This window comes from Amblyraja radiata, chromosome 7 (assembly GCF_010909765.2).
Source record: "Amblyraja radiata isolate CabotCenter1 chromosome 7, sAmbRad1.1.pri, whole genome shotgun sequence".
NCBI classification, from domain to species: Eukaryota; Metazoa; Chordata; class Chondrichthyes; order Rajiformes; family Rajidae; genus Amblyraja; species Amblyraja radiata.
The window spans coordinates 10,518,746-10,534,969 of record NC_045962.1 but is presented as its reverse complement, the minus strand read 5'-3'; the positions used below and the strand labels follow the sequence as shown (position 1 = coordinate 10,534,969).

Genomic DNA, 16,224 nt, shown 5'->3' with positions numbered 1-16,224 from the left:
AAGGGCCTACAGGGCAGGTTTAGCTGGTTGCTGAAGAATTGAGATGGATGGTTGAAGGACTCGCAACAGAACACAATGTCTCCCCATTGAATTCTGGGAACAGAACCTCTGATGAGTATGCAAATAAAAAACTGCTTATCAATAGAAATGCCCTCTCTGAAAACTCTGAAAACTGTCCTCTCTGCACTGGCTGTAACTCCAAGCCCAGGAAGTGCTTTCCCTAAGGCCCTGCAGGTCAATGTGACCATGAACACATTAGTGTGCATCCTTCTAGGCTCGAGCTGATGATGTTTGCAACATGGCACAGTTTGACGTCAATGAATGTGTAAGGAGATCTCTGCCACTCTTGGTTATAGGCGAGGGGATATCAAGGTTGGTAGGGGGTTAGTGGAGGGAAGGTGACCCTCTTATCAGGAAGCAGCAAGTAGAGAGAACTTGGCACAGCAATGCACTTATGTCATTTTCCCACCTGCCAGCTCTGAGATATACCATCATCAGAAGGGATACTGTTGCCCTAGTATTCAGCAACATGCAGTCCAAGCTGATGCTGGATCTCGTGGCTCCAGACATGATACCCTCATACAGGGGTAGCACGCTTAACCAGAGTTGTGAATGTAGCCCAGTCCGTCACACAAACCAGCGTCCCCCCCCCCCCCATCAACATCTCATGCCGCTCAGGAATGCAGCCAACATCACTCAAGGACCGTTTGCACCCAGGCTATTCCAACTTCTCCCTTGGGCCAAAAGATACAAAAACCTGAAACTATTTACCACTAGATCCAGGAACAACATCTTCCCCGTTCTCAGTTCTTTCCTACGCTAAAGGGCCTGTCCCACTTGGCGATTTTTTTGGCGACTGCCGGCGTCATATCAGTGTTGCCAAAAGATTTTGAACATTTCAAAATCAAAAAGAATGTCGCGACACTTGAAAAAAACACCGCGCGGCATACGTCATCACGCCGCGTCACGCCGCAAAATATCCGGTGACCTGATACGCCAGTCAATGATGCCGGCCGTCGCCGAAAAAAATCGGCAAGTGGAACAGGCCCTTAAGGCTGCAGTCATGATCTCCCAATCTATCTCATTGCGGGTCTTACACTTTTATTTATCTGCTCTTCCTCAGTTACTGTAACACAATATTGCTCTCATATTATATTCTGCACTCCGCCTTTTCTCCTTATATTACCTGTTGTACTCGTGTACGGCCTGATGAACTCATGTGTTGTATAATTTGACTGGATGCCATGCAGACAACATTTTTCACACGATCACATTACATGTGACAATAATAAACCAATACCAACACCACTTAAAGGAAGGACTTTCTGCCAGTGCTTTGGAGCCCAACACCGATGCATGTGCTCCAACGACCCATAAACTACTGTGTAATATGTGTTAATACTGTGGCAATACTTCCACTGCCTGCAGAGCCCTATAATGCTTGGCACAGCATTGCAGGGTGCCTCAGGCCTGCTGCGCACTATGCAGTCTTGCTGTGGTGCAGCTGCAGGCCTTAATCATCAGCCACACACTGGTGAGCATGAGGAACATGTTGGGAGGAACCAATGCAGAATGCCCATTTCTGGTTGAGTTTATGTGGGCAATTCAACTGCACTGTTCTTTCAGGTGATGCCATCCCAATTTCCTTCCCTTTTAAACTGACGGATAAAATGCAAAAGTAAAAGCCAACACACTAAACCTACCAAATAGATGTATAAATCCAGTCATACCGTATAGTACCTCCTGTGCTTTGCACTTGTCCCCGGCTTTCTCATGCATTTGCTTGATGTGGTGCCCTATGGTTGCTCTCCATGTGGGTGCAGCAGGGAGGGTGAATGGCTTCACTTGGCTGCAGATTGCACCTTCCAGGACCCTTGCCTTGTAACTGGAGCACATGCAGATCCTACTTGTAACTCCACTGCACTGCACATAATCACGCTCCTCATGGCCTTTACCAAGGTCTGGCCAAATTGCCGATCATGGCTCTGATTACGTGAGAGTAGCATGCTTACGTTATTGTGAAGCAGAAGAGATTGTGCGATGGCATGGAAGTGGGATTAGTGGGCATCATCTACTGCTTCGGCCCATACACTGGCCACAGATATTCTCAACATTGTCTCCTAGACTTGGTAGTACCCATGTCTGATCCCAGTCACCTTGTCCTGCAAGAGAGAGGGAAGTGTGTTAATGAACATGGTGCAGTGTGTTTGGATAGTGTCCCTGATACTGTGAGTTTGTGAGCGGTGCAATGTGGCGTGGGTCTTGCAGTGAGGATGAGGGGAACATCTCAATGTAGTTTGTAGATCGGTGCTGGACAAACGATGTGGGATAAGTCTGCATCCAGTGGTATTTTTAACAGGTAAAGGCACTGGAACAACCATTTGCTGGCTTTGACCACACATGAGGGCATTAACCTTTTTATGGCAATGCATCCAGTTACTTGAAGCTGGAGTGATGGCAATGAGCGCCACAGCCCATTCTTGTCTTTTCACAGATGGCATGCAGAGTTTCCTGGTCCCTTACAACTAAACTCCATTTCTCCTCTTTCTATCGCCTGCATTGATGCCTCCAGTTCTCTGCTTGAAGCCACTGGATTGTGCTCCATCCAGTGCTACGCCAGTTCAAATCCCAGAACGTCCGTCAGCGCACTGTTACTGCTCCAACAAGCCACCTGTGTCAGAGCTACAGGCTGGTTCTATGCATTACACGCAGGCTATGTGCAAGACTCAACATTTATATCATTAGACCCGCTGAAGGGTGAGGACAATGAACAGGGAAATTGGTCCTGGCTGCTCAGGGAAATGTCAAGTTTATGATTCAAAAGCAACCAACACAGATTATTCTTTTGCACCTGTTTTCAGGCACTTTAGCCCATTCTTTTAACGTCATATCCAATTTGCTTCGATTATGCTGTGTCTTATTTGTGTACAAGCATTTAAACATTCCATCCCATCCAGTCCTTGTGGCAGCTGAGAGTGAGAGAGATAACAAGGGAGAAATGGGGTGGGGGGGGGGGAGTGGTGGAGGTAGGAATGGAAGGGGGAGAGAGGGGGAGGGGGGAGGAGGGAAAGGGGGAGAGGGGGAGAGGGGGAGGGAGAGGGGGAGAGGGGGGGGGGGGAGGGGGGGAGGGAGGGGGGGGAGGGGAGGGAGGGGGGGGGGGGGAGAGGGGGAGAGAGGGAGAGGGAGAGAGAGAGAGGGAGAGAGAGGGAGGGAGTGAGAGAGAGAGAGAGGGAGGGAGAGGGGGAGAGGGAGAGAGGGAGGGAAAGGGGAGAGAGGGAAAGAGGGAGAGAGGGAGAGAGAGAGGGAGAGAGAGAGAGGGGGGAGAGAGGGAGAGAGGGAGAGAGAGAGGGAGAGAGGGAGAGAGGGGGAGAGAGAGAGAGAGAGAGAGAGAGGGAGAGGGAGGGAGGGGAAGAGGGAGGTAGAGAGACAGACAGAGAGAGAGAGAGAGATTCCTGAATGAGTTAAACTTTTGAATTCTAGAATCAATTTTCTACCAACACTGTTTAAGTAACAAAGAACAACTGTGATGAAGATGTTGGCTGTGAAATTAACTACAAATTCTTAATGGCCTACTGAATTGTCAACCTTGGAAATAATTTGTTCATAACTATGTGCCTAGCTTAGCAAGAGCAATATGGCACTTTTTAATCCATATTGATTAAGAAGGTCTCCACAATGCCAGCAAGCCTCTGTCCTAGTTATCGTGGAATTGAATATTACTATCTGATCAATGCCTTACTTTATGTTATTTTTTTCCTGATGAACTAATGTGGTTAGTTCAGTCCCATTTGCAGAGATCTCCATTGCGATTCTGATTCCAGTGTCCCTCATCACAGCTGAAATCCCCACTTTCCTCTTTTGACAAAAGTGTGAACTTGGTACAAATGACACAGCTGCCTGAATCACACAGCACCGAGCGATCAATCTGTAAATTTCACTAGGTTCTCAAAGATATATCTTGTATTCGCCGTTTCTGCTTTTGTTTTTCTCGTTTGGCAGTGGTGTTTTTCCCTTCTCGGGAAAAGTACAAACCTCAAAATATTTTAATGGTCACCTGGCAGGCAGCCAAGTTGAAAAAATTGGAAAGAACTGAGAAAATAAATAGGAATTTTAAAAAGCAGAAAGCCACCACAACCCCCCCATTGCAGGCAGCTTCTCCAGAGCCAAAACAACTCATCATAAAGTGGTTTAGAGGACAAGACTGGGTGAACCTTCATTTTACATTTCAGTGTAGAGTCACAGAACTTTTGTATAACGTTTTCCTCTGAAGTCCTGGGTAAGTTCTGAGAACATGTCCTTTTTCAACGCCCCCAGCGTTCCTTTATTTAACTTTTAGTGCAGGATCGAGTGAGTTAACAAACTCCGGAGTGACTTTAATCTTTCTCGGTCTGTAAAAGACTCTCAAAAGTCTGTGGAAAAGAATAGTTTCTGGAATTCCATACCAAGGCAACATTAGATCACACCTGCATATTCAATACTGCTGTACACACAATGCACTGACTGCATAACACAAATCTGCACATCGACAGCCAACAAGCTTCTATGTAGGAATGCTTCACATTATTTCTGGTCCAGCTCTGGAGGTTTGGCTTTGGTTTTGCTGAGGTTTTCCTCTCCCGCCTCCATGCTGTACATCTCCGAGCCCTCCTCACTGTCGTTCTCCTCGGGCTCAGTAAGCAGCTCCTCATCCTTGTACTCCGCCACGTCGATTGTGGTTCCCAAGTGCTCTTTTAATTTGCCGTGATGTTTAACGTGATATCGTTGGTTCTGAAAGAATTTGATAATGGTGTGCTTGGGCAGATCGAGCTGGGCGGAAAGTGTCTGAATGGCCTCCTGGTCAGGGTATAGGCCCACGTCGTGGATAAAGCTCTGAAGGATGCCCAGTGCTTCCACAGAGATCTTAGTACGTGACCTTGGTTTTTTGGCACAGTTATCCTCAGCAGCAGCTTGTGGCTGAGTGCATATCTCCTCTCGCGGGGGTGAACTCTCCTTTGCAGGCTGTGATTGCTGTCTGTGCAGCACCTAAATAATTGACAAAACACAAAATTACTTTCTGACCCAATTCCTGCTGTTTGGTCTTTTCTGGTAGACCTTTAAACAGTACAGAGACAATATCCCCCCCACCCGCTTCCCTTTGGTTGGACTTACTTCATTTGAATTGTAATACAATCTTCAAGGAATCACTTACACAATTGGGCACGTAACAAATAAAAATACTTCAATGCAGTAATAATATTACATGAGCAAGATCCGCTGCACAAGATCTGTCGGATACTAAGAACGGGTCCACCTTGTGGATTAGATATTTAGTCAGGTTTGAACAGACTGAAGGCACGGCAATGAAACTTATCCTTGGGTCTTAGTTAAATTTAATTTCCGTTCAGAAGCTGCAATTATCCCAGTGTTGCTCCCTAACCTAATCCCTTCCCCCACCTCCATGCTACTTTAGAATAACTCCATATGCTGTGGCCCACGGAATCTAATGTTCCCATCACAAGTTTAGGATTGTTTGAGTTGCTTGTAAATTTGGGACTGATTTTTCTGATGTGCCTTGTTCCTTCCCAGCCGTGTGATTTCTCACCTGTTCTCACGCTGAAGCATAGCAGAAACGTCCCCTCTCCAAGGTGAGTTTAGTACCTCCATGTTCCAGAGGGGCAAGGAGCACCGCCATTCCACCCAGGGTCCGTAGGGGGAGGAGCAGCTCTGCTGTCAGCACCCGAAGGACTGGTGACGGGATCTAGGGAGAGGGTAGGCCTGAAGATGGCCTGGTTGGGTTGCTCCTAGGCCTGGCCAAGCTGGCCATCCGCGAGTCACGGCCCCAGGCAGAAGAGGGCTTTGCTCGAGCCTGATGCTTGCCCCTTTATAGGGGTTACGTCCGCGCCCGGGTGGTGTTAGAGAGGGTGGTGTTATTTGTATCATAGTTGATTGTAATTTAATGTCTGAATAGTTTAGTGATTCTGTAATATGGTGGTGTTTTGTTTTTGTTTTTTATATCATGTTGGAATTTAAATAAATTATTTTCTGATACAAAAAAAAGGTGATTTGATTTTACAGTCGCCCCCTGAGTTCCCGTGACTGTTAGCTGCACTGCTGTGAGTGATATCTAAAGATGCTCATAAGATAGGCTTACCTGAAGGAGTATTACATGAATAGAAAGACATAATTTCCTTTCCTTGCCTCAGTACATCTTCACTCACGGTTACATAAGTTCCTTAACTTGCAGTGTAGGTTCACCAGGCTAATTCCTGGGATGGCGGGACTGACATATGATGAAAGAATGGGTCGAGTGGGCTTGAATTCACTGGAATTTAGAAGGATGAGAGGGAAACATAGAAACATATAAAATTCTTATGGGATTGGACAGGCTAAATGCAGGAAAAATGGTCCCCATGTTGGGGGAGTCCAGAACCAGGAGTCACAGTTTAAGAATAAGGGGTAGGCCATTTAGGACTGGGATGAGGAAAAACTTTTTCACCCAGAGAGCTGTGAATCTGTGGAATTTTCCACCCAGAGAGTTGTGAATCTGTGGAATTATCTGCCACAGAAGGCAGTGGAGGTCAATTAATTGGATATTTTCGACTTTTGGATATTTCCAACTTTTTGCAGATATAATAACTATATTTGATGAGTGCGGGTCAGGGATATAGTTGTTCCCGAAGGGATTTGAAAGAACTGATGTCAGATTACGAGGCTGTAAAGTGAGGCAACTTTCAGACATGTACGATAACGTCTGTACTATTGCAACAACAATGCATTTATGTTCCATCTTCAGCTTAGCAAAACATCCCACATTGCGTACAATCTGCCACTGAAGCACAGAATCTAGATACTTGCATCCTGGTGACAGAAACTAACTTCTGTAGGTTTTAATATTGCAATGAGAAATGGAGAAGCAGAGAGGATGGGGAAATTAATTCTGAGCTCAGCTCTAAATGGTTGAAAGTGTGTCACCAATGCTAAGTTGTTTAAATTGAGAACGTAGACTTCGGGGAGGTTAAAGACTGAAGGCATATCGAGCTGAAAGAGACAGCAAATAAGAAACAATACTTGACACCCATTCCACTCAATCCTCGGCCAACAGCCCATTCCTGCTCTGGCCTGACAACAGACACTATCTATAACCATTAGAAAAGTAACCAGTCTCTGCTGGCAGACAAAAATGCTGGAGAAACTCAGCGGGTGAGGCAGCATCTATGGAGCGCAGCATCTATGGAGCCAGTCTCTGCGGGCAACACGGTGGCTGCAAGAATGCCCTATATTTGGAACTCAGTTGCAGCTTCCTAGAAATTCATGTGGTTGTGAAATTCTCAGTGGGGAAGAGTATTTCAATTGCTCGGAGTTGTGTTGGGTTTCTCTGCAGTAACATCACACTTAAACGGACATTGTCGATCGTCGGTTTACGAGCAGTGTTCCCTATTGATGCGCGGCAAGCTTCCCCAGCTGTCACCGGTTAACTCAGCAGGTTCCGCCTCTGTAGCCAGTCAACCATAATACAAGCAACACTCTGCCAGTTACCGGGGAGAGTTGTTGCTAAATGAATGGATCCTGCATTAACAGGAGGGGGTGAGATCGTTCTCTTGGGACGTCAGAGGAATATGAGCAAGCTGGTTAACAGAGGGCATGTTCTTAGTACATGAGTGGTGTGGAGAATGTGAGAGGGAGCAGCATTTTTGTCTGCCAGCTTCTATGGTTATAGATAGTGTCTGTACGCCTGTACGCATGTACGATGTAAAGGGCCTGTCCCACTGTACGAGCTAATTCAAGAGCTCTCCTGAGTTTTAAAAAAATATCAAACTCGTGATAAGCAAGTAAAATGTATGTAGCGGGTATGTCGGAGCTCGGGATGTCTCTTAGTGCCTCGTAACGGTAACGGCAGGTACTTGGGAAATGCGGTAAGCTCGTGAAGATTTTTCAACATGTCGAAAAATGTCCACGAGAGCCCCGAGTACCTACGGGCGGCTATTACCGTAATTCTCCGAGTTCGAATCAGGGGAAACTCGGGAGAACTCTTGAATTAGGTCGTACAGTGGGACTGGCCCCTTTAGAATCACTATGAGGTATTACACGGGCCTCAAAACATAGCTAAATATTGCATGCTGCGTCCATCATATTACCCATGGAGAAACCATTTGCGGTGGGGATGCATTTCCATTCTTTTATTATATTTCTCTGTCTCATCCTTTTCCTGTATTTCCCTTTTGATCTCCATACATCCACAGCTGTGGAATTTCCTCTTGCTTTCTAGGACACGAGGACAAGCTGAGACAGAGATTTGTCAGGATTTCTCTCTGCTATAATGACACTCAGGGCATAAAGTGAAGCTTCACTATGGCTGCACAAGGACCGCAGTTTTCCTTTCTCTCCCTGGCACCTGGGTGTCAAACTGTCGTAACCTTCACACACTGGAAGTCAGGATCCTCGAGTAGAAAGGGGGAAGTTTGCAATGCCCTGTGGAGCTAACCGTCCATTGATTTGGTTTCAGGAATTTTCCTTGAGGGAACTGGGGTTTCAATAAGAAATGGAGATATGATTCCAAATAAAGTTGCTGGATGCTTTCCAAAGAGCAAGACTTCTCTCGAATGCAACGGTGACAGCACTGAGGCATATCACTTAAAGGAGACAAAGGGACGTCGGTGGCATCTTCAAGTAATCAACCAAAATGTTGGGTGTTGCCAAAATAATTCAATAACCGTATTGAAAGCCCTGGAGGAATCATCACGAGATTGGATTTATTCAAATTGTGGAGAGGTGTTGTATAATTGCAGGCAAAGGCCACTGCTCCAATGCAGACACTGTTTCCAAGTTGGTTTTGAAGCATAGCTGCTGCATTCTGCACGACATTTCTCTTTGCTTTTTTTATTAGTCCCGAAGTCACAAGTGTGGTAAGAATTAAGAATTTATTTATACCATACAGGGGGCAAACGAAGGGGTGAGGCACTGCATTTTCTCCTTCAGCAGACACGAGTCGCTAAATCCATTTGGTAAAAATGAAATGTGACCCTTTAACTAATAAGGTACCAGAAGTGCACTGATTGAAAAAAGATAAGAGGGGAAAAGAAATGAGATAAAGGGGATAATGTGCTGAAAACCACAATTAAATGCAGCTGGGAGCCATGTGTGAAGTTGCCTGCGGGGAAGGAAGTAAGATATTGAATGATTACATTTAGGAACTGTAATAATGTACTGGGATTGTGTGAGTGATCTGGATTACTTTTCATGGAAAGTGGGTTACCATGGAATTTTATATATGAAATAAGGAACAATCAGCGGGTGGCTTCAAATTTTATTTTGCAGGTGGGGTTGCTCTCTCTTAGAAGGAGATTTCAAAGTGTCGAGCACCGAATTTCAAATTAAATTCAGGTGACTTCTTGCTTTAAACACGGAGGGGGGAGAAGTTGGTGGAATATCGCAAAACATTTTCAATATGACTCCCATATAACTCAGCCCCACGTGCTTCTGCCACATGTGTGGTCTGGCTGGTGCTGGTGGTTCATGATCGGTACAATTTCACTTCTAACAGTTGCATGGTTTAACCCACTCAACCCTCGTTTGTGGCCGAATTAAAATCTAAAAGTCACAATTACGTTTAATCCCTTTTAATAAATCTGGTGTAAATAGAATATATTTTGACATGGGATTGATTTGGATTTGTGCCATCGCCCTTGTGATCCAAAAGAACTATGTGGATTATTTATGGTTTGAGATGATATTCAGTGTTTATTACTAGTGACTGAGCCTTTCTCATCATGCATTTTGTGTTTGCATTTTTGCATAAACATTTTTATAAAATTATTTTTTAATATAATTTTAAAACCTAATATTAACCTAGAATGAGTTAGTGTAGGTCATTTCACGGCATGCTGTGAGGACCATGGAATTATTATAGCGTTGAAGAAGGCTATTCAGTTCACAGAGTGAACTACAAATCAAAACAGCCCCATGTGGCCATTCCCATCCCCCTGCCTGTTCTGTGTGTATGTTTATCAAGCAATTTTCATCTAAATTCCCTTTTAAAGAGACTCCCAGGCTATGTACTCCACGTCAAAACTATTTACTAGTTGCCGACCCTTGTCCTCAATATTGGACCCTTTACATTTGTGTTCCTCAGCCCTTTCCTTTATTTATCCCATCCAAATCTGCTGAGATTTTATTTAAATCTTCTCTCAACTTTCTCTCCTCCATTGAGAACAAACCATATCAAACCTGGAATCTTTCTGGGAAACATTGAAACATAGAAAATAGGTGCAGGAGTAGGCCATTCGGCCCTTCAAGCCAGCACCGACAATCGATATGATCGTGGCTGATCATCCAAAATCAGTTCCTGCTTTCTCCCCGTATCCCTTGATTCCGTTAGCCCGAAGACCTTTGCTACATTCCTAAAGTGCCTTGACCGGCAGCACACCACCCTTTTGTAAAGGTTCAATACAATCTCCTTGCTTTTGAGATCTGTGTCGCTACATGTGCAGCGATGGTCCCATATGCTTTATTTATCTCTTTCTCAATGTGCTCTTCCATCTTCAGTGATTAGGCAAGAGTACAGCCAGCTCTCTACATGACACTTCAGAAAGTATTTTGTGAAAATATGTCCACATGCCAGCGACCACATAATCTTAACCATTCCTCTCCTTTACCCTGTCAGAAAACCCAATCGGGAAAATCAGACATGAACTACAAGCTCAATCTTATTAATTCACGCTTTTCTGAATGACTATTTCTACTACCCTTGACCATTGTTTTAGAGGCATAGATAGGGTAGATAGTCTAGAACTTCTAGTAGATAGAACTTTCTTCCTCAGCGGGTAAATATCAAAGACTACAGGGCATAACTTTAAGTGGCTAAATTTAGAGGAGATGTATTTTTGTAGAGGAGGTATTTTTACACAGAGGGTGGTGGGTGCCTGGAACACATTGCCAAGGGTGGCACTGGAGGCAGATATGATAGTGGTGTTTCAGAGGCTTTTGGATAGACATTTTGGATGTGCAGGGAATTGAATGATATGGATCACATGCAGGCTTGTTTATCTTGGCATCATATTCAGCATGGATATTGTGGGCTGTAGTGTCTGTTCCTGTGCTGTATAGTTGTATGTTCTATGTACTTCACACCTCCCCACTCCTGGAGTTAAACTAATTGATATACAATTGCTGAGTGTGTCCACTGGTTGTGTTTCGAACAAGGATCTAAAATATGTCATTGTCTGGGTCTCTGGATATAATTCCTATATCTTGGACAGACTGGAAGGTCTTGATTAACTGGACTTTAATGACCACAATTACTTCTCTCATCACTTCTCCCAACTTAATAATGTACAAATGCAGAATTGTTTGAAATTTGCATTAGGTTGACGTTGAGTTCTTGTTTTTGTGATGTTGCTGGGAACGCTGTAAATCATTCAGCCTTTCAACTTCACTGAAGCGATGTGGAAATACCTCGCTCACCACGTAGTCACAAGCTGCTAATTCACTGTTAGTCAATTGGAGTTAAAACATTCAATGGAAAGAAGCATGTGTCAGAAGAGAGTGGATATTTGGAGGATATTCAATGACATGATGCAGAATGCAGAATTATTCCAAGAGTGACAATAACTAAATTATCCACATGTCAGCAGCATGTATCAGTTGTATTTGGACTTGTCAGTACCGTTGTAATTACAGAACGACACTGGAACTTGGTTGGCAGATTATACACAAACTTGTAAGGAACTATTTACCACTATTATGTTGAAATACGATTTAAATTTTTTTTTTCATTTCACTGTTTATTTGATTGTTCCCTGACTGATTGAAAATGGCGAAGATGTTCCAACGTTGCTTACATCATCGATATATTTCAAAATCCATTTGCATTGAATGCTATTTATGGTTAAATAAATAAATTTGAATTTAAGGTCATAAGGTCAGAAGGAATAGGAGTAGAATTAGGCCATTCGACCCATCAAGTCTACTCCGCCATTCAATCATGGCTGATCTATCTCTCCCGCCTAACCCCATTCTCCTGACTTCTCCTCATAACCTCTGACACCTGTAGTAATCTAGAATCTATCTATCTCTGCTTATAAATATCCACTGACTTGGCCTCCGCAGCCTTCTGTAGCAAAGAATTCCACAGATTCACCTCCCTCTGACTAAAGAAATTTCTCCTCATCTCCTTCCTAAATTTCAGACAATGCACTTGATTATATTCATAACTTTCTGCAGAGTTCTGTTTTGTTTCAGGCCCAAGAACAGGGTGTCTTTGAGTACAATGTTAAACAAGGTGGATTAATGGATTTCACTGCACGAGTGCAAAGAGCAGAAGTGCCTGAGGAAATTGATGAAGGGGAATGTCACGGCAGTAGTCTGAGATGACATTAATGATGGTTCGTCCAGTGAGGCTATATGGGCTGAGCTGAGAAATAAAAATGGGATGATCACCTTGTTGGGAGTGTACTGCAGGCCCCTAAATGGTCAACAGGAATTACAAATATGCGATGGTATTTTATCATTAATGTTTTATTATTATTAATGTTTAGTGTTTTCTGAGTCATTCGTAACTGTCACTGTATGTCATGTTGTTACTTGTGGGCGGAGCACCAAGGCAAATTCCTTGTATGTGAATACTTGGCCAATAAACTTACTTACTTGCTTACTTAGATTGCAGGCAGCTGCAAGACTAATAGGGTTGGCATAGCAGAGGATTTTAACTTTCCCAATATAGACTGGGATTGTCATAGTTTAGTTTAGTTTAGTTTATAGACGCAGCGTGGAAACAGGCCCTTCAGCACACTGAGTCCGCACCAACCAGCGATCACCTGTACACCAGTTCTATCCTACATACTAGGGAAAATTTACAGAAACCAATTAACCTACAAACCTGCAAGTCTTTGTAATGTAGGCGGTAATGCCTACTGGAGCACCCAGAGAAAACCAACATGGTCACAGGGAGAACGTGCAAACAGCACCCATTGCAGGATCAAACCCGGGTCTCTGGCATTGTAGAGCAGCAACTCTACAAGGCTGCACCACTGTGCCGCCCCTAATATCAAGGGCTTAGATCGGGTAGAATTTTTTGAATGTGTTCAGGGAAGTTTCCTTGGCCAATTCGTAGAGGTCCCGACAAGAGAGAGGAAATAGCTTGACCTGCTCTTAGGAAATTGGCATGGGTGAGTGACTGAAGTGTCTGTGGGCAATCCTATTGGCACCAGTGATCACAGTTCTATTAACTGAGTTATAGATAAGGAAAGAAAGGGCCCACAAGTTAAAATTCTGAATTGGGGCAAGGCCGCCTTTGATAGGATTAGACAGGAACTTGCTAAAATTAATTGGAGTAGGTTGTTTGCAGGCAAAGGGACACACAAAAAGTGGGATGCTTTTTAAAATGTGATGATGAGATTCAAGGCATGCGTGTTCCTGTTAGAGTGAAGAACAAGACAGATGGGAGTAGGGAAGCATAGGACCATTGTGGGCTCCACCATTCCTTGCTCATCGGTCCTGGCTCTGATTTGTTCTGAACCTTTTCATACCTGCAGTTTCCCTCCCCACTGACCCCCAATCTGATGAAGAGTTTCGACCCGAAACGTCACCCATTTCTTTGCTGCTGAGATGCTGCCTGACCCGCTGAATTACTCCAGTATTTTGTGTCTATCTTCGCTGTAAACCAGCACCTGCAGTTCCTTCCTCCACATTTTGACTGAATAAAGAATTGGCTTTGTGGAAGGAAGCAAAGGGTGTTGGTTGAATATAGTTTTTTTCGTTCTGGAGTCCTTCACCTAGTGGTGCAGATGGTGCAGATGACACTTTAGCAGGAGGCTGATGATGAACACATTACCTGTTTTAGCGATGTTGTTCAGTTTAGTTAAGGTTTAGTTTAGAGATACAGCGCGGAAACAGGCCCTTCGGCCCACCGAGTCCGCACCGACCAGTGATCCCCGCACATTAACACTATCCTACACACACTAGGGACAATTTACACTTAAACCAAGCCAATTAACCTACAAACCTGTACGTCTTTGGAGTGTGGGAGGAAACCGAAGATCTCAGAGAAAACCCACGCGGTCACTGGGAGAACCTCTGCACCACTAGATGAAGGACTCCAGACCGAAAATATAATAAATAGAGAAGATGACTATTAATAGCCACTGTAGGATCATGATCAGCTGGGCAAGTGGGCCGAGGAATGGTTAATGGAGTTTAATGCACGTAAGTGCGAGTTGTTGCATTTTGGGACCTTCACAGTGAATGGTATGTCCCCGGGGAGTGTTGCAGTGCAGAGTGGTCTAGTACAGGTACATAGTTCCCTGAAAGTGCCATCAAAGGGAGATAGAAGCTCGACACAAAATGCCTGAGTATAGGGTGGTCAAGAAGGCTTTCAGTACACTGCCCTTCATCAGTCAGGGTATTTAGTTGGCATGTTATGTTACAGTTGTACAACATATTGGTGAGGCCACACTTGGAGTATTGTGTTCTGTTTTTGGTCACCATGCAATAGGAAGGATGTCATTAAGCAGGAAATAATGCAGAAAGGATTTACGAGGATGTTGTCAGGACCCGAACGTCAGACCTACAGAAAAATGTTGGGCAGGTTGGAACTTTATTCCTTGGCCAGGAGACTGAGGGGTGATCTTATGCAGGTGTCTAAAAACATGAGGGGGAAAGATAGGGTGAATGCACAGTCTTTTATTCAGACTAGGGGAATCAAGAACCAGAGGACATTGGTTTAAGGATAGTGGGGAAAGATTTGATAGGAACCTGAGGGGCAATTTGTTCACACAGGGGATGGTGGGTAAAGGGAAAGAGCTGCCAGATGAGATAGTTGAGGCAGATACTATGACAGCATTTAAAAGACATTTGGAAGGATACATGGATAGGAAAGGTTTAGCGGTATATGGGCCAAACGTAGGCAAATGGTACTAACGAAGATGGGGCATTTTGGTCGGCATGGACATGTTGGGCCAAAGGGCCTGATTCCGTGCTGTATAATTCTGTAAATATTCATACCTACAACAAGGGTGGCCACGGTGACACAGCGATAGACTTGCTACCTTACACCAGAGACCCGGGTTCGATCCCAACTACAGGTGCTATCTGAATGGAGTTTGTACGTTCTCCCAGTGACCGCATGGGTTTTCTCCGAGATCTTCGGTTTCCGCCCACACTCCAAAGGCGTACAGGTATGTAGGTTAATTGGCTTGGTGTAAGTGTAAATTGTCCATTGTGTGTGTAGGATAGTGTTAATGTGCGGGGATCACTGGTCGGTGCGGACTCGGTGGGCCGAAGGGCCTGTTTCCGCGCTGTATCTCTAAACTAAACTGAATAACATCGCTAAAACAGGTAATGTGTTCATCATCAGGCTCCTGCTTGTGAGAGCTGGCTGTGCACAAACTTGCTGTATGTTTTGCCCACAGTGATTATCCTTCAGATAATGGTGCATTGGTTGCAAGACACTTAGGGATGACTAGGAAGTGTGAAGATAATGATAGAAATGCAAGTTATAGTATCATAGAGTCACACAGACAGAAACACTGTGTCCTTGCTGACCAGCCAATGCATTCAACCTACATTGCATTATCAGTGCTTAGTCGTTTGCCTTTTGGCAGCTTTGGCAGGGCTTGCACGCCGTTACTTCCTGTACGACAAAACAAAGTAGCAACTAAAGGGAGAGCAATGCATCACTCCCAGCCGAGCTCAATACTTTCCAGGCTCATTTTGAAAGGGTGAATATTGATGTGCCTTCTCGGATCCCCACACCCTTAGCCCGCACTGTATTCTCAGTCACCGAGGCAGATGTCAGGAGATCATTTACGAGGGTGAACCCTCTGCCCTAATGGTGTACCTGGCTGCTTTCTTAACACCGGGTAAACCAACTGGCAGATGTTTTTGCAGACAAGTTCAACCACTCACACAGAGGTCTGAGGCTCTCAAGTGCTAGAGAAAGACATCCAGACATCCATAGACATCCCAGAAGGTCAAAGAGTGTGGTCAGAAATGAGAGGGGGTGTGGGAAAGAAACATTGTGGTGGGGGTGTAAAAGAAAGGGGAGGGGGGAGAGTGATGTGGTTAGAAATATTGGAGAATTCAATGTTTATACCGTTGGGTTTTCCAGCATCTCCAGAGATGCTGCCTGACATGCGGAATTACTCCAGCACTTTGTGTCCTGTTGTGTAAACGAGCATCAGCGGCTCCTTGTTTCTACGTCAAACTCAGGGGAGCTGGGTCTCCTCTCACCCCGATGCATTTGGATCCTCG

At 44.6% G+C, this 16,224-nt stretch overlaps 1 protein-coding gene across 2 annotated transcripts in view; it reads right to left on the bottom strand.

Annotated features, from left to right (window-relative positions):
• Positions 1–3,731: 3,731 nt before the first annotated feature.
• The window catches only part of satb2 (SATB homeobox 2), a 189,013-nt gene continuing 176,520 nt past the window's right edge, over positions 3,732–16,224 (bottom strand). For both annotated transcript variants that reach the window (XM_033023694.1, XM_033023695.1), the window contains one exon: positions 3,732–5,022. In XM_033023694.1, the coding sequence (XP_032879585.1) occupies positions 4,561–5,022 (462 nt within the window). In that variant the 3' untranslated portion in view covers positions 3,732–4,560. The remainder of the gene's footprint in view (positions 5,023–16,224) is intronic.